Below are 18,994 nucleotides of genomic sequence, written 5' to 3'. Positions count from 1 at the left end.
TTTTCCATTAAATACTCTCCCTGTTGGCATATTATGCTGTAATAATTGAAGCTAATCCATTTAACAGAAATGTTAGCAGTAACTTGGAAGGATTTTATTTAAGCCGTATTCCTTCAAAAATTTTCCAGTCTGATTAACACTTCAATGCGAGCTCCAAGCATCAGGTGGACTTTCAAACCCTTCTAAAGTATCAAAGTACTAAGGAAGTATCTTTCTCATTATTTGTTTCATTGCAATCTGCTTCCTGCATAATTTTAACTTACTGATAGTCACAAAGGCAAAAATTATTGCAATTTGCTTGCCATACAAAAACCATCTTGACATCCTTTGGGGAAGCTCAAGGCAACCATCTCCGCCAGTACAATTCAGTATGCGTGCAGCAAACCACAATTCGTAGGAGAAGACTTGTTGCAGATCATCTTCGTTTATGTGAATAAACTGACCAGACACATTATAAATTTACATCATTTACAATAATTGAGGAGAATGATAGCTTAACTACAGAGGGAAAGAATCAACAATACTGCCTAATGCAGATTTTGTCTCAGTAGTATGTATAAGGTTTGCAGAAAGGGGTGAGCTGAGTATCATTCTAATCTCCTCTCCATCATGCATCAACGCCTGGGCCAGGATATGCTGGTAAACTCATTATACGCTTGTCAATAACTGGGCCTCCAACTGTAAAATGATAAAGGCTTTGATACTTCGATCCTCGTACCCCAAGAACTTCATGTACTGACATAAATGAAACAAAACAGCGTCAAAGAAACATCCCAAGATAAACTATTCCTTCTTCCCAAAATTAGAACCTATTTCAAATAAATCTAGCATACTAATCTGGCCAAGGACAATCAAAGGAAATAAATCACCCTGAATAAGAAAAGCCTAACATGAAGGCTAAAACATTAGCTAACCAGACCAAAATTTTCTCATAATCTCAGTAATGTAATTTAGCAGAGTTCGTGGCCGAGAGATGAGAGGTGGTTGACGAGGCATTGGTCTAGTGGCTAAGCTTGAAACTCCAGGAATTAAAGGTCATGGGTTCAGACGACCCCCCCCCCCCCCCCCCAACACAAAAACCCAAAAAAAAAAACACAAAAAAGCTTCTTGAGTCCCACCCTCCTCTGCTGGAAAATTTAAGAGCGAGAGGAGAGACATGTAATGCCCCAAGATGACACTTTAAGAGTAAGCAACCATTAATGACATTTGGTAGAGTACGGGGGTATCAGAAACTTGGGTACAAGAAGTCGAGGAAAGGTTTAGAACTTACAGGCAATGGGACATCAAGGAAAGAGTGAAGTTCCTTTTGTCAAAAATAAAGGGAGGAAATTATGAATCATGGATTTTCTTGTGTCCATAGGTAGGGTGCTCAAGATATAAAGCTGATACCTCATAGATGAAATTGGACTAAATACAAAAATAGAGCATTTTGCCTTTACAAATTCTGCAGTTCGGATACAATTACAAACTATCCCATATATGGATCCCTGATTTATGGTTCAGTGATGTGTTAACTCGGATTTTAAGAAGCTCATCCATTACAGATGGCATGATCTCGGAAATGGAACTTTTGAATGAGAGGATGCATAACAAACATGCACACACACAAAACGAAGTAGACCATCCAAATGAAACATGATGTCAAAAAGACAATTATACCAGGGTCATCAAAAAAGCAACCAATTCCAGTAGCAGAGATCCCAACTGCATGGGCTTCAAGGTACAAGACCTGGCCAAGGACCCCCGTCTCCCAAAATAACCGAGGATACATCCATGAACCTTTTTCATGCAAGGTAGGCTCCAAATGAGCCACCATACCCAGACTGAAGCAACCATCACTGGCAATGTCCTGTAATTAGATATAATTAGATAGTCATGTTTGAGAAGTCCATTAAATAGATCCTCTGAATCAGGATGATAAGTCGACTCTATGCAAGTAGCCCCAAAATTCTAACACAAGCAGTCTATCTCAACCTTCCTGCTTTACAGAAACATAAACAACTAAATTTACAGCCACCGCTTGTGGCGCAGAGTCAAAGTAGCAGTTATGCCAAAACATAATCTCCGTGGGGCAGCTTATATTCAATGTGTCTGGGAAGAAGTCAAATTGTTATCTATTATAGAATTCACAAAGCCATATAGTCTTATTGCTATGACAATTAATGCTGAAAACCTTTGTCAAAATTACTAACTGTGCTGAACATTTACTGTAACTTTTCTATGATAACATTTTCCAGTGCCATAAAAAAGAAAAGATGCAAGGTGAATGTCCAAAAGGGCATGTGCCACTGAAAAAAAATAACGTATTGCAGATCCACCTATAGTTTGCACTCCAATATTGTCAAACACCTAATAAAGAAACATAAAATGCAACCAAACTCCTCATCATCCTCATGATTTGCAAATAGAAACAAGCTCCAATGTCAATTAAAATGTTAGTCATAATTAGCGATATTCAGTACAGAAGTGTGCAGGGTATAAAGTGAGGAAAAATAACTGAACACATCTTCATCCTGCATCAAAGTTTAAAGGAGAACTTTCTTTTTCTCATGATTATTTGATAATTAGAAACACGTTTCCCAGCATGAACCAAAAAGAAGGCCGAATGCCTATGCTTACTGATCTAAGTAGGAACTTGTGAAGCACACTCCAGACTTAGTAATTCAGAAATTTGACGCCAGGTGCATTTAGAAGATACTCGGTCCCTTTGCTCCAAATTAAGTTTATTGCTTTACTTTTAGTCCATCTGAAACTAATTTTCTATTTACTTTTCGAAACATATCATAAAAAACTAGTATGTGGCACTAGATGGTTCTCTCCATGACTCGCATGTTCCTTACTTTTATGCTTGGATATAATCTTCTACCTTGCAGATAAATTCCCTCCGAAGTAAAACTACGACACTTACAATTTAGAAATGGACATTAAACAACACACAAATAACAAGTATCCCACAATGAATTGCGGATAGTAGTCAAGAGCTCAGTAGTAATGCCATCAGGAATGTCGTCAACATACACACCTGATGACAGGATAGGCGTTTTGATAGCTCCCGATAGTCACCCTTTGCGAGTTCATACAAAGGAAGCTCATCCGGACAACCATCTGGTTTGGTCCACTTAAATTCAGACCTTGTAGATTTCCTTAAATCATCCAAATGCTCTTCATTTCTCACCAAAAAATACAACCCCTTGGGCAATCCTACAACTCTATGAACAAAAAGGGCAGCATGCACTTCACAATCCCATGAAAGCGTCCTAAATGGCAATGCTAACTGTTTCCTTTGCTTTTCTCCACTCCCAAAACCCGAAGGCATACAATGCAGTAAAATCTGATAAAAGGTCTCTCTTGCCATTGTGGTAGAACCATCCATATCTACTGCACTCCTCCTCTTTCTAACCATTTCCCTCAAACTAAAACCTTTATAAGAACTCTCACTAATGCCTCCACTGCCCAGAAACGGAGCAACTATGGATTGATTGAATATGTTTAAAGGCTTTTTTGTTGCCTCGGCGGTCCTATAAATAATATCCCAACACACATGCTCTTTACTAAGCAAATTCGGTTTCCCTTTCCACTCCAATGTTGAAAACTGGGATATAGCTAAACTCAACCCCTTATAGTCAACGCCAAAATCACTTGTGCCACTAGGAAAAACCAGAAGCACACAATCAGGATGCTCAAACTCAATCTCAGGCATCTTCCCCTTGACCGGCCTGGACGGGATTTTGAACTCGGGAAAAACATCAAGTCCCATTAGTTTCTCTAGTTCATCATGGCCCAAACCATCCAAAACCTTAACTTCCCACCCAAGACCTGCCGCGGCCATCGAAACCGCGGCAATGGCATGCCCGACGTCATGATTACAATATCTAAAGGCCCTCTCACCATACTTCCAAGCTTCCCTCCAGAAAATAGAGGAAAATCCAATAAGAAAACAGTTCTTGGGGAAAATTTTTGGGAAAAACCCAGATGGAATTTCGGTTCTAATTTCCAAACCATGCTCTTTCGGAGCATAATGAGCGACAAATGAGTGATCAATCAGAGAATCAATTGGTGGTGCAATGATGTAAGCCTCAGTGGGGTGAAGATTCCCACTGCTGGGATTAACCCTGAGGGACCAAGTGGAGAAGCCAGTAGTTTTCCAGGCTGATAAGGCTAAAGAATCATAAAAGAGTTGAGAAATGGTGGTCTTGGAAATGGGTTTTGGGGACGGTAAAGAATTGAAAACCGTGTGATACAGAGGAGGAGGAGAGCCGTCCCGGGTGGTAGCGGGAGAATTGGGTGAGGGAGGGTGCAGAAGAGGGAGGAGTGCGGAAGACACGTAACGGCGAAAAGGGTTGGGTTGGTTGGCCCAGTCAAGGCCATAAGGGCCACGGGCATAGTTGTTGAAGTTGTGTTTTGTTTGGTTATGGTACCTCAAGACTTGATCTTTTTGTTGCTGTTGTTGTTGGTCTAACGAGTGTTGGTGGATGGATGGAGAGTGTGATGAAGCTGCCGTGGACATGGTGATTTTGAGGATTCTTTGGGATAGTCTTTTGGTGGTGGTGGTGGGCGGCGGGAGGAGGAGGAGATGGTGATGGTGGTGGAGGGACAGAGCTAGTCTATGGTGAAGCAGAGGCATCTCGGCCATCTGCCTCTGTTTTGTTACGGCAGTAGCGTAAAATCGACTAAAAGTGAAAATTCTTGCTGAAAAGCAGCCGCTTCTGGAAGTTGGAATTTGAGAGGTGCGGAAGCAAAGAACTTTTGGAAGGTTCCAAAATCCAAAGATCCGGGACCCGTGTTGGAGGGTTGCTGCCCGAAACCTTGGAATGGATTTGTGTTATTGTATTGGGCTAATAAGTCCCAAATGAACAGACGAGCTTCTAGACATTTAGCCCAACACTGTAACCGAGATTCATTCATCCTGCCCGATGTTGCTCGGGCTGTTGCATTGATTGGCCTGCTATCTGCGACCCACCTCAATTCATTTAGCTATCAATCGAGTACCACGTGCATGACGCATGCATGTTTTTTGTTCAGCTGTTTAGATGTTTAGATTTTTCCGGTAAGGTTTTGAGTCTTTCTTTAGAAGTATTACTATAAAGTTTCTGAATAGAAATTTTTTTTTACAAAAAAGCCTCTTTTAAATAATGTTATGATACTTTTTTTTTAATCTGATGCACGTGACATAAAAGATGGTTAGAAAGATTAAAAAGAGTATTGAAAACTTTTTTTTTTTTGATAAAAGCAAATTTATTACAATAGATTATTAGAAATTGTCCAACACAATTTGATTTACATCACTGTCTCAATGATAGATTAGACGCACACTATAAATTACATATCTACTATAGTTAAAAAAAAAGGGTACAAATTTAACAGATGCAATAGATCTGAAGAGGAGTATAGAAAACTTATTCATGATGCAAGTTCAAATAATCACGAATCCAATGCTCTGTACTTGTGGTATTTATGCATGTCTCTGCTAGTGATGAACATGTTAATTCTTTAAAATAACAAGTTTAGTGTTATTAAAATTTGTCAAACATAATTTTAATAACAAAGATGGCAACGTGTGTGAGATCATATTAGGATATTTCTAATTCGTAACTTATGTTTAATAGGCAAGCAAATCAAGCACTAATATATGGAAACTAAGCAATTGTCATAGTTTTATAGGAAGATAATCATTTACGTGTCACAAGTCGTTATGAGATGGCTCGCAAAAAATCTCCATGAGTACTGGTGCCCAAATCAATACTGCTACCACTGCGACTGCTGCTGCTGCTACACGTTCCAAATCTGGGAACTGTTCGTTTGTCGATTTGCTCACTTTGTGCTGTGCCACCTGAGAGTGAAGAATGCCTTTTCTTTAATTAATTATAATTACGACAAAATGAATGATTGCTAAGCACTGATTTATCAGCTGAGCTTCCCAGTACGAGTAAGCTCTCATTTTTCCTACTTCTGACAGGCCACAACACAAGGAAGACCCTCACTCTTTAAAGAAAAAAAGGGAAATCTTTTTTGCATTGGGCTTGGAGTGGCTAAAGTAAAAAAATGGCAGTGCAAGGGCCGTACAAGACTGTAAACACTTTCATACCTCGTACTGTTTACGTGTAAACCGTTCTAATCCGATTCCACAAATCCCCATTCCATTCCATGGAGTATACTTTAAAATATCCAATTCAATATTCACAAAGTTTGGCTCCATTTCCGTAACCCATTCGCTGCGAGTAGCCAAGCAGGCAAGAAAACAGCAGCACCAGTCATCAAAGCACTGGCACCAAAACCCCACCAAAATCCAAACACCTGCATTCCTTTTTTCGTCTCTTCTTCTTCTTCTTCTTCTTTCTGTATCAATACAACTCAAAACTTTGCAACACAAACAACCCTTCAACCATTGAAATTCCCAAGGCTCATCCCTGCAAATCTCTTTCTCTGTGTCTCTTTTTGGGCTGGTAAGTGTTTGTTCTTTCCATCTTCCCCGGTTTCCCGAGTTCTTGACTTTTTTGGTTGCTATGGTTTTTTGGTCCTGTCTTTATTCTTTTGAAAAATCGTGTCTTGATCATGTTTAGAATAGTGAAAGAGAAAAGTTGTTGTTTTCCTTTTTTCAACTTTGCATGGTTGATTGTGAATATTGGTTGCCAAGACGAGAAAATTAAAGAAAGCTACAGAATTACACTCCAGTGCCATTAAAGAAAAAAAATATTTTTATTTGGTTGACACTTGCCAGCGGAAAAGATGGACGCAGAGATAAAAGCTAGAGAAATAGTGAATTGGGCACCTCAATATACCTAAAAACGGGATTTTGCCGTTGTATCCAAGGACCCCCGAAATTTTTGGTGCAGAAACAGGGGTAAAAGAATGAAATTGTGGGCTCTGATTGTTTGGGCGCAACTTTTGTTTGACGATAGTTAACTGGACGATAATCAAAAGGGAAAGCATTGTTTTGCTTTTTGATTTCAACTGTTTTTATGACTATTTGAAATTTATTGTCCTACTTCCTATTGCTTCTGCTAACCTCTATCTAAGGCACTACTCAAAAACTTTACAGGGATGGAATGGATTACTCAAAAACCTTTTCAAGTTAGCACCCTAAACTACCATTTTTGCACAAGGGTGTGTTGTTGTGTATTTATGCTACACTCATAATCTCTGAATACCTTGTACATGGTGGTGCTAGGGATTGTTTTTGGCACTGTATTCAGTATCTAACAATATGAAGAATCTTGGGAGGATGGGAATTCGTTATTTGCACAAACTAAATGCTGCAAATGTGCCCAAGGACTTGTTAGAGAGGGGGCAGAATCGTGTTATGGAGGCATCTCTAACCTTTATCCGTGAGAGAGCTAAGCTCAAGGTATGATTTGATCTCTGTCAAAATTTTCATCTTCAAGTTTTCCTTTGTTCTATGAGAATAATTTTAAAATTAATGTTAGGGAGAACTTTTACGAGCACTAGGAGGAGCTGTAGCATCAGCATCCCTTCTTGGAGTTCCTCTAGGGCATAACTCTTCATTCCTTCAGGGGCCTGCATTTGCTCCCCCTCGTATAAGAGAGGCTATCTGGTGTGGCAGCACAAACTCCACAACTGAAGAAGGTGAAGCCATTTTTATCCTAGTATTACGTAAACACATATGGATGTTGAGTTCCATGTTGTCCAAAGCAAAATTATCTGTGAAATGATTAGTGTTTGCATTCAGGCAATCATGAATGCCTCCATATAACCGTTGTGCATAAGGCTTTGATTAAGAGGGTTAGAAATGTTTCATTGTGATTAAGAGGATTTTATGTCTTCATTTCGGTCTTGCCACTGGTCTCTTTTTAACCTAGTTTAGTATTTGATAAGGATTTTTGACTGTTGATTATGGGTTCCTTGTCTTATTTATGTTTAACCAGTTGCAGAGGAACATCTAATATTCCTTGTTGCACTGACACTAAAAAAAGTCAATATCATTTTCTAGCTGTGCCATCTACTGGATCCCCTTGGCTTCATTTCATAGATAAGGACATCATCATAAGCCTCCATCAATTCCCCACCCCAAAGGAGGTGGAAAACAAACCCCTTCCCTTGTGATGCTGGTGGTTTTTATTACTTTCTGTAGGATTTGGTCTCTGTTATTAATAGTTTTTCGTTGGCTTGTTTGTGGTCCATTATTTTGTTGCTGCCTACTGTTCTATGAGCCTTTGCCAATCTTTACTTCCTTACTCCAATCGAGAAATTACCTTAACACTTTTCTCAAAGCTAGGAGATAAATTTCATCTGATAGGTAGGATCAGTTCCCCTAATAATGTTGGCTGCTCACTATGTTTTCTCTCTAATTATGATCATAATTTCATGCATTGTCAACAAATTTGGACAAATATACACTGCTGATGCTTTCTACTAGAAAATATTTGAAAAATACATCTTCTCCCTGTAACATGATCTTGGTCTTATGCAGGCAAGGAATTGAATGATCCACGAGTATTAACTGACGTTGGTGATGTTCCAGTACAAGAGATCCGAGATTGTGGTGTAGATGATGATAGATTAATGGGTATCATAAGTGAGTCAGTCAAGCTAGTAATGGAAGAAGTAAGCCCCCCTTTTGCGTTTTTTTTCTATTACGTATTACACTGTTTTCTCTGGTAGAATCAAGCTAAAGAGCTCATCTGATGTAGCTATTTTGGTTATAATGTTTCCCAGGTTTTTAACAGTGAATCTCTCTCTCTCTTCTCTATCTCTCTGTAGAGGCATGAATGCTAGGGCCAGCATGATGTTTCTGAGAAGGAAGGATGTATTTGAATTAGCTTAGAGATGACAATGCTAGAAACTTTTTCCTGCTTTGCCACTAATTTTCTTGAAGATTTGTAGACAGATGAATGTACTGTATGAAAGAAGCTCTCTCTCTCTCTCTCTCTGATAGGGAATCTGCAGTAGAGGGACTTATTTGATGAGTGACTATGAAACTTTAGAGATTATGTTTTCTGAAAAAGAAATACAAGATTGGCATCAAAGATGAAAGAGTTCCCTCTTTTTATGTGTTTATATTTATATAGCTACAGCATGTGCTTGAACTGTTACCTTTTGACCTATATACATTAAGTAATTGAATTTTTTCACTGATCCCATAGCTCAAATGTGATCCATCTCCCTCTTGATGAACAAATATATCTGGAAAGCAAACCATTCATCTGTAGTCAAAGATTGGCTCTTCAAGAACCTCTACTGTGTTTCAACTTGATTTCATTCCCTTCCAGATGCCTGCTTTTAGTGTCTTAGTCATCATTAGGACAGCTTTTCACTTGATGCCCTTGTAAGATGCAATTCTGTGTGCTGATTAAGATCCATGGTCTTCTGTTTAAGATCCATATACTTTTTAATTGAAATAGAATCCTCATTATTTTTCTTCTAATTCATTAGTAAAATTTCCAAGTAGCATGTGTTGAGTGCAGATTCTATATACAAGTTCTAATTACATCTCATGATACCCGGAAAATACTACTCCCTCCGTCCCACTTTGATAGCCCTGGTTTTTTTTTCACACAGTTTAAGAAAAAGTAGTTAACTTTGTTGGAACAATCAATTTAGATAGTTATTTTCCTAAAATACCCTCACATTAATTAGAGTACAACTTTATGGGAACTTGAATTGATGGTAAAAAAAGAATCAACTCTTATTAAATGGGGTAGGTTTATAGTAATAATAACTTACATTGAATAAGGGTATTTAGGAAAATTAAAATACAATTACATTCTTCAATTAGAAAGTAGGCTACAATTTGGGACAGAGGAAAAAGGAAAATAGGACTATCAAAGTGGGACGGAGGGAGTATGAGAAAATTGCATTGTCCTTGATGCTCCTGATTCTGAATGGTTCCAGATGATTCTAATATTTGCCCCTCTTGATGAAAATAGTATGCCTTTTGTTGTCTGCTCTAATTGCATCTTCCACTGATTTTCAACTGTTTTAAATGGAAATTCTTGTGTATGCATTTTGTAAATGCAGGATCCATTGCGCCCTTTGGTATTGGGTGGGGATCACTCTATATCATTCCCTGTTGTGAGAGCCGTTTCTGAGAAGCTTGGAGGTCCTGTGGATATTCTTCACCTTGATGCCCATCCTGATATTTATCATGCCTTTGAAGGAAACAAATATTCTCATGCATCTTCTTTTGCACGCATCATGGAGGGTGGTTATGCTCGCCGGCTTTTGCAAGTAATCCAGCCATTTGAATGCATTGCTATATATTTTATTGATATTCCTCTTTAACTTAGTATCCAAATCTACTTTCTGTTTAGCAGTAGTCTTTAGAATGATATTTTTCTTCTAACTTGTTCCTTTAGGTTTATTATGTAAGCCATTTGAATTACATGTTTTTTTTTTTGTTTTGAAAAATCAAACTTCCAATTTTTTCTCTGGTCAAAGATATTTTGGTGATGATATGAGAAAAGCATTCACTTTTGATGTAATTAATTTTTAGGAACGCAAATTGATTTCGCTAGTTCTAAGGTGTTTTTATCTGCTTTAGACTGTCTAATAACTTTTCTTATTTGATTCCAAATATATTAAAAAATTGTTAAGTTTCTCTTTCTCATTATCTTCTCAGAAAGGTATTTGAAGGCTCAATGGCATTTGTCCTTTTCTGTATGTTTAGATTGAGTGGAGCTCTGCTCTTGAGTAAAAATTGGTGGAATAGGAGATAATCAGACATTTCATGTCTGAGAAGTATAATGCTAAAGCGCTTGCTTGTTGCACAGGTTGGAATTAGATCAATTACAAAGGAAGGCCGTGAACAAGGAAAAAGATTTGGTGTGGAGCAATATGAGATGCGAACCTTTTCCAGAGACCGTCACATATTGGAGAACTTGGTCTCTCTCCCCTCCCTCTCTCTCTCTCTCTCTCTCTCTCACAGACACACAAATTCACGGAGGTTCATCATTAGCAACTCTCAAATTGAAAAGATTTGATATGCATAGTTTCTGTCATCTTATTGTCTAGTCTTGGAGTCCAAGTTTTGCTGACCCAAAACAAAATTCCTATGTCACAAAGCTGATTTTCATTCTTTAGACATTGTCAAATGCTTGGGTTCCTTTTCACGAACTGAAATCTACATTTCATCCAATACTTATGCATTGGTCAAGGGGAGCTATAGTGCAAACAAACAAGTCTACTCTTAAAGGTGTTCTGGTTCATACCCAATTTACCTTATTCTGAATGTCTACTCTATTTGCAGAAACTTGGTGAAGGGGTGAAGGGTGTATACATTTCAGTAGACGTGGACTCTCTTGATCCAGCATTTGCCCCAGGGGTGTCTCACATTGAGCCTGGAGGCCTCTCTTTCCGCGATGTTCTCAACATACTTCACAATCTTCAGGGTAATGTTGTTGCTGCAGACGTGGTGGAATTCAACCCCCAGCGTGATACTGTTGATGGGATGACAGCAATGGTTGCTGCTAAGCTTGTAAGAGAACTCACTGCAAAGATGTCAAAGTGATGAACAGATGTTGCCAATAAAGAGCTACACTGAAGCCCAAAAGCTTCATAAGGGAAGCAGCACACCAAGCATTTTTCACTCCCTAGTGTTGTATGAAGAGCAGCTAGCTCGAAAAGGAATTCAACCGTCACAGTTGCCTGTTACATTTACTATTTGGTTGCCATGTTAAAATTCATACATGCATTATAATCTCCTTCATTATTGTGGAGAACAAAAATAAGAATGAATAATGTCTTCAGTCCAAATTCTTCTTGTTGAGTTATTTCTTTCGTTTAATCCAAAGAGATCTTCTGCCTTATCTTTATTACTTTAACATGGTGTTTTATTTGTTAGACGCTACGCTATGGTTGTGTCTCATATTTCCTCTTGCAGATTTATTTACTCCCAATGCTGTGCCAGAAGCGTTATAGAAGGCGAGGAGGCTTTCCAGATCTGAGCCTCCATCTGGCTGGGTGGCTGTTTATACCATTCTTGTCTGCACAAGATACTGCTGCAATTACCATAATTGGTTGCTGAACCAGCTTGTAAACGGGGTCATATGAGCTGTACTTTCTGGTGTCATCATCACAGAGAGTTCTAATAAACTACACATACACATACATACATATATATATATATATATATAGGATCTACTGAGAAAAATACAAAGAGAATACTATATTTCGTCATGAAGTTGTCATATTTGCGTTTTACATCACTTCTACAATCCATGTCTACTGATCTTGCTACAAAAATGCTCATTCAAGTACTTGTGATCCAGATAGAGATAGACATGAGAAGCAATTTGATTAGTTCAAGGTATGGCACCTGCTTCTGCTCCCCCCTCTCGCTTCTCTAATGTTATGCACTTGTACCTCTTAGCCACCACGACAAACATTGCCAGATCAAGTGCAATGAGAGCTGCTGAAAGGAAGAAAAACCTGTCCAAATGGCCATCATTTAAATTTGCAGGAACCCATCCTGGCTTCCCATGCCTCGATGTGATAGTCATCACCACTGTCAGCGCTATGCTGCATAAGTAACTACCTAACGCAGAAGAAGACATCGATAAACCAAGCCCCAAGCTCTTCAATCTATCTGGTGTTTGTGAAGCGAAGAACTCCCACTGGGCAACAATTACAAATGCTTCGGCTACTCCTACTAATACATACTGAGGAGTCTGCCAGAAAATACTGAGGGAACTAGTTTCTTGACCTTTTTGGATTGCATGTCTTAGTCTGTGCAGCTCGACAAAGCCTGCAATTATCATGGCTACAATCGAAATCACCAGTCCAATTCCTATTCTTTGTAATTCACTTAGAGTCTTTGGCTTCCTTTTAGTCAGTTTCACATAAAAAGGAACAATAAACTTCTCATAGCAAATGATGAATGTAGATGTGCTTATAATGTCAAAGGCAGTCATGCTGGCTGGAGGGATGTGAAATCCCAAGATTACTGATTCCATTGCAGCTCCTTGCTCAACAAAGAGAGAAAGAACTTGTACAAAGACTATGGAGGCAACAATGGTGCAAAACCATATTGGCAATAGCCTCAGCACACATTTTACTTCTTCAACTTGAGAAACAGTGCAGAGACGCCACGGATTTGGAGCTTGGCTTTTGCCAGGTAATATGGTTATCATGTCTGGTGCTGTCACAAAAGCTGCCCGATCAAGAAACCTGAAAATGGATTTATTATTCTCTTTTTGATGAAACTGTCAGATTGGATAAACTCAAGTTTTTAATTCGATGAGTGCATATACGAGTTTTTCATATCATACAATCTTAAATGACATAAATGTAAGTTAGTCTAGAAAGTAAAAGTGCATAGCAATTTTCTACAGAAGTACAGATGAGGCCATTGTTTTGTACACTGATGATATTTGATAGGCATATGACTTGAAGAAACTTACTTGAAATCATCTGTATGTACTATATTTCTGGTACTGTCTTTTTCATCTTTCTCCTGAAGTTCATGGAGCCCCTTCCCATTTGAGGGAACTTCGAGTTTCATTTTTCTTGTAGAAGCCACAAATACCTGAAAGAACCTTGAAACGGGATTGCCAGCAGGCTTAAAGTGCCTATATCTACAATTCCCACATAACAGCAAAATCAAAGCAAAAAAACCACCAGATGTTGAAATCCAAAAGGCCAGCTCCCACATCCCCAGATTTTCTATATAAACCAAGACTGTTTCAGCAATCAACGATCCAAGATTCAAAGCGACATAGTAATAGCCAAAAAATGCAGTTTTTGATCGCTTTTCTTCTGTATCCTCCTCATCAAATTGGTCTGCACCGAATGTACCAAGTGCTGGTTCCATTCCACCACTACCAAGAGCTACTAAGTAGATTGATATATAGAATATTGCAGTTTCAAGTGGTGACTTAATATCGCAGTGTTCTCCTATTCTCCCACATCCTTTTGGTTCAATCATAAATATGCGCGTTGAAAGAGTTAATATAATCAAACCCTGCAACAACAATGAAGTTTACCAATCACAGGGAGAAGCAATCCAAAATGTATAGAAAAGAGGAAATACCTAAAGAACTAGTGAAAATTTCTGGCATGTTCACTTACAAGCACCATTATGGTCTGGAAAACAACACAAGTGACATATCTGCCCATATAGGAGTCACTGAGAAATGCACCTATAAGAGCACAAATGTTGAGGGTTCCCATCCACCGACTGAACGTATTGGCTGCATCTGCATTTGATTGCCTGAGGACTGACTTTGCAAAAAGAACCATGTTTACTTCCACCCCAGTAAATGCAACTGCAGCAAGTCCTTCATTGACTAGACAAGCCATGAGCAGGAAAACGTGTCATTTACATTAAAATGATGTTTTAACAACACATATATATTGCGGCATGTCTTTAGCCAATTAATCGTAAACTTACCAATCAGGCTTCTCATTGTACTTTAATTTAGATAAGCGGGTACTAAGGCTACCAAGATTGCGAGTGTAGTAAACAAGAAAACGTAAAAAGTACCTAGCAAAAGCATCCCTGATCTCCATCCACCAGTTTTTTCCTTAATCGCTGGTTTCCCATGCCTGTCAAAAGATCCATCTTTTGTGCAAGTATTTGGAAGTCTATTTCTTGCATCCTGCATTATAGGAGATCAAGCTCATCCCACCTAACACCAATTTTGTTTAAAAGTATAGAACGTACGTTTTTCTTGCAGTTTTCAAAATTTTAAAGATGTTATACTAGAACATCTATTTTCAAAGAAAAGTGCAGTTCTTGAAATTTTCCAAGAACCATACAATAATGGTAAGATAGTAATTCCAATTCCAGTGGCCAAATGATATGAAACATACTTTCACCAGTACAAATATATAATACACAGTTGAACTAATCCTCCAAATAAAGCCCTGAGCTTAAAAGGACTTTACTCCTAAATCCTAATATCTAGGAAGCCACTTTCATTACTACTTGAAATTAACAATATCTAGAAACAGGTACCTAAATTTCAGTTTATGATTACATCCCTTCAGCAATCGAGAGTCTTCAAGAACTCTTTTGATGGTCCAAAGACAGAATCATTTTTTTCTTTTCTAAAAAGTTCTAAAATTTGTTAAACAATTTACCCTTTATGATATGGCTTTCACTCTAATGTTATAAAAGACACCTCGCAATTATAATAGCTTGTACATGCCGTATCATTCTTTTGAAAGGTAATCTTTGGGAAGAGATTTGTTTGATTGTACAGGGGCCCAAAGTATAACATGGATGTAAAGAGCTTATGAACTATTCTTTTAAATTCACTACAAACAATATCAAAATTGAAGTGGAATCCGAGAGTCTTAAGTAAAACCATATAGTTGCAATGTATAAGACTGGATGGCTTTGCTGAAGTTAAATAGCTCAAACTCGAAGGCAATTACAGCACATTTTATGAAGTAGAAAGGTATGAATTCACATGATGATTATTTTGAGAACTTTACAGTCCAGCAAAATTACACATATCAATGGCTTGAAAATGCTAGTTCCAAAATGTACACGAGTTTTACCAAATTCGGTCTCTGAAATCTTGTCCAAAGCTGGTGAGTGAAATGGCAAATTAAGTATCTTATCAAAGTAGAATACAGAAACTGAACAGCCTACGATTTCAATAGGGACACAACTTACTATTTCCACTAACCCCACCAATAAGAAGAAAATTTAGATAAGGTTAAGTATCATATTCCATTAATCACACAAGAAAGAGAAAAAGTGACATTAAATACTTTTTCTTTTTTGACTGTCAAAATGGGACATTATTGCATATGATATTTTTTTAGGATAGACACAAATTATGGATTTTCACTAACACGACAACATAATTAGAAGTCGCTCGCTTTGTTCCTCTGCTGTGAACTTTGGAACAATGGTGATACAGACATCAGCAAATGCCTAAATGATGAACTCGTGCCAGGAAGACCACGATTATTGTAGAAAAAAAAAAAAACTTTACCCCCAAAGACTCTTTTTTCACCCCAAAAAACTTTCTTCACTATGCCACTAAAAAGGGATCACATGCATGGCTGCCTTTACTGTTTTTGTTTTTGTTTTTGTTTTGTGTTGTTTAGTATCACATCACATGCAATGCATCCCTTCTCTTTTTTACTTTTGTTTGTATTCTTTCCTTTTTTCTTCATGAATATCATTAGCTTCCCCACGTTTCTATATTTGCTTCGTCTATCTAAAAGGGCTGGCTTGAACTTTGAGACTCGTTCTGTGAATTCAACGTCTTGATTTTCGTACTGAAACTTAATGACGAAGTTTGCCACCTTTAGTATGGTCGAGGAAACTCATTTGTTAGATGGAAAAGAATTAAAGGCGCCACATTAACCTGTAGAAGATGAATACAGTACAACTAAAATTAACCAAATTAGAAGGAAAAAAAATGCTGTAAGCTAGATTTTCATGAGTTTTCTGATAAGATTTCTGTGCATGCAGCCAATGACGGAGCCAAGAGGGGGCAGAGGGGGGCCATGGCCCCCCCTAAATTTTGAGAATTTTAATTCATAATATGTAAATATGTGTGTAAAATAAAATTGGCCCCCCCTAAATTTTTTCAATTTTAGTTTATATTATGAGAGTTGATATATATATATATAATTAGTCATCTTTGAATGGAATTTCAATTTTGGCCCCCCCAAAAAAAAATCCTGGCTCCGTCACTGCATGCAGCGGGAGACAATAATTAGAAGCATGATATCTATGGTACGTAGTCTAATTTCTAAAATTTCTAATCCAATATAGGTAAAGAAAGAAGAAAATCTGACGTATTATACAGAAAGAAGTGTACATTTTGGACTCATTGCTGGTGATTGACATGTTAAAATTCTCATACATTTCATGTTGTTGAGTCATCTCCATCTTTTATCTTACTGATGAGAAGGGGGAGCAGAAGCGAGAAAGTTGGCGAGAGAGAATTTATAGAAAGAGGCAAGAAGATAATCGGGACATGGGAATCGGTAAATACCAACTTGGTATCTAGTGGTTTAACCACGTGGTTGCCATGCAATCGCAATGCAAAGCCGCCGGTGATATATGCCGGGATATGTTCCCTTCTTCCCTCAACTTAACTTGATGACTAATTAATACTACATGACTCTTTGGAGAAACAGTGAATAAAAAACGGTGTTCTAGATTTCAGCGTGACTTATTCGCGTGTATTATGTAATGAACACTTCATTCTTTCTTCCTGTTTTTCTATTGTACTTGGTTTCAGTATATATCCACCGCTACGGCCTGGGGGATGTACGGCCAACATCTGCTCTATTTTTGTTTCTTTTTGAAGACTTTAGCATCTTTTTTTTTTTTTTGCCCCTTTTGGGTTGTTAGATCAAGAGGTTCTGGTTATCAACTGTTTGATTGTCGGAAGCTATGAAGATTTTCAAATGAAAGTGGGAATTGATTGCATTACGAGAAATGTTGCTGTTGTTTCTATAAAGGAACGTTGCTAGCAAATGATACTTGTCTATTTGGAAGATTTTGGACCACAGTAGATTGTTCGGCTAAGTCAACGGACTTTTAACTAATGCAAAGTGGACCATTTATTGGTGGGAAAATGACCTGTTTCATCCTTCACATTTCGCAAAAATATTCTTTTCGTCCCTCACTTTTAAAATGAAACAAATTCGTTCTTGACATTTAAAAATTAAAGCTATTAAATCCTTGAATCTAATTTTCAATCTGAATCAAACCATCCAATAACCCAGTAATAAATTTCGAAAATAGAATTGATAAATCATTCGGTCAATTTCATCGTATTCACATGGCATTTATTAAACCAAAAAAATAAAAAATTATAACATAAAAGGTCATTCTTTGTCTTGGAATAGTAGAGTTTTTTTTTGATAAATCTTTTCATGCACTGTTAGTATATCCGCTTGCGAATCTAGATGTGTATCATAAATATAAAATTTGGTGTTTAAATTTAAATTAAAATAATATGGCGGTACATAAAACCGTCAGTATATACAATGATAATGTAGAAAAGATTAATCTTTCTTTTTTTATAATTTTTTTTTTTCTTCTTAGTCATTAAATTACAGAATCATAATTGAGTTAACAAATGACGTACGCCATACACCCCCAAAATTGAATCAGATTTGGTGTTGATCAGATTAAATTTGGCTTCAGAAAGTAATAATTAATTTTTAAATGTCAAGGACAAAATTGCTTCATTTTAAAAGTGAGGGACAAAAAGAATATTTTTGTGAAATGTAAATGATGAAACCGATCATTTTCCCTTTATTGGTAAGGATGTGATACTTTCTCACAAAATCGTATGTTTAACTACATATCAATATGAAGTGTTGGTAGGCATTATTGTATTAATCTTTATAAGTGACTTGTGATTTTGGAAACATGCTCTAATCTGTAGTGGTGATTGGAGTCGAATCTATTGAATTTTTTTAAAAAAAATATCAAAAATTAATGGAGATGCATGCAAATAATACTACTGTCAAATGATATGAAGTTCTTATTTGATAAAAAGGAAAGAAAAAGGACATATATATGAAGTTCTTATGAGTAATATCTGTAATGGGTGCACGTAATGATGGAGCCAAGGGGGGCCATGGCCCCCCCTAAGTTTTGAAAATTTTAATTCATAATATGTAAATATGTGTGCAAAATAAAATTAGCCCCCCTAAATTTTTACAATTTTAGTTTATATTATGAGAATTGATATATATATATATATCTATATATATGAATCAGTCATCTTTGAATTAATTTTTTTCTTCAAAAAAAGTTATTGATTTTTTATTGTACTAATTATTTAACTTTCAAAAATTAAACTATAATTTGATGTTCCATAGTAAATTGACCCAATGTGATGTATTAGAATAAAAAGATCCAATTCATAATTGTTAATGGGCTAAAAAGACCCAATTTATAATTGTTAAAAGCAAGAACTAGTACGTCTAAGAATAGAATTTCAACATTTTGAGCTCGACATTCCAAATCATCCTGAATTGCAAGAATTATTTGGTATTCATGAGTTATGTCAAGACTTGGTGAAGACAAGAAAATCAGTGATATATCCTCTTA

The 18,994-nt window shown here is 37.2% G+C and overlaps 3 protein-coding genes across 4 annotated transcripts; 1 reads left to right on the top strand and 2 right to left on the bottom strand.

Annotated features, from left to right (window-relative positions):
* Window positions 1-268: 268 nt before the first annotated feature.
* Window positions 269-4,749, bottom strand: LOC113761491. Its single transcript, XM_027304502.1, has 3 exons — window positions 3,023-4,749; window positions 1,660-1,849; window positions 269-735 (listed from the first exon to the last, which is right to left on the bottom strand). Exons 1-3 carry the CDS (start codon window positions 4,631-4,633, stop codon window positions 608-610), a joined length of 1,929 nt encoding a protein of 642 aa, XP_027160303.1. The 5' UTR covers window positions 4,634-4,749; the 3' UTR covers window positions 269-607.
* A 1,266-nt stretch (window positions 4,750-6,015) lies between these two features.
* Window positions 6,016-11,762, top strand: LOC113761747 (arginase 1, mitochondrial). 2 transcript variants are annotated; one of them, XM_027304860.1, is made up of 8 exons: window positions 6,016-6,443; window positions 7,040-7,071; window positions 7,169-7,345; window positions 7,425-7,584; window positions 8,429-8,562; window positions 9,976-10,185; window positions 10,728-10,838; window positions 11,204-11,762. In XM_027304860.1, the coding sequence occupies exons 2-8, from the start codon at window positions 7,042-7,044 to the stop codon at window positions 11,462-11,464; spliced, it is 1,083 nt and encodes a 360-aa protein (XP_027160661.1). In that variant the 5' UTR covers window positions 6,016-6,443; window positions 7,040-7,041; the 3' UTR covers window positions 11,465-11,762. The 2 variants fall into 2 exon arrangements, with proteins under 2 accessions (XP_027160661.1, XP_027160662.1); XM_027304861.1 differs by lacking the exon at window positions 7,040-7,071 and having other exon boundaries at window positions 6,019-6,443.
* A 354-nt stretch (window positions 11,763-12,116) lies between these two features.
* On the bottom strand, window positions 12,117-14,686 carry LOC113763279 (protein NRT1/ PTR FAMILY 7.3-like). The gene is made up of 4 exons (XM_027307044.1): window positions 14,438-14,686; window positions 14,023-14,240; window positions 13,356-13,915; window positions 12,117-13,122 (listed from the first exon to the last, which is right to left on the bottom strand). Exons 1-4 carry the CDS (start codon window positions 14,556-14,558, stop codon window positions 12,258-12,260), a joined length of 1,764 nt encoding a protein of 587 aa, XP_027162845.1. The 5' UTR covers window positions 14,559-14,686; the 3' UTR covers window positions 12,117-12,257.
* Between the last annotated feature and the right edge of the window lie 4,308 nt (window positions 14,687-18,994).

This window comes from Coffea eugenioides, chromosome 2 (genome assembly GCF_003713205.1).
Source record: "Coffea eugenioides isolate CCC68of chromosome 2, Ceug_1.0, whole genome shotgun sequence".
NCBI lineage: Eukaryota > Viridiplantae > Streptophyta > Magnoliopsida > Gentianales > Rubiaceae > Coffea > Coffea eugenioides.
The sequence above is the reverse complement of the archived record's forward strand: the minus strand, read 5'-3'. Positions and strand labels throughout refer to the sequence as shown.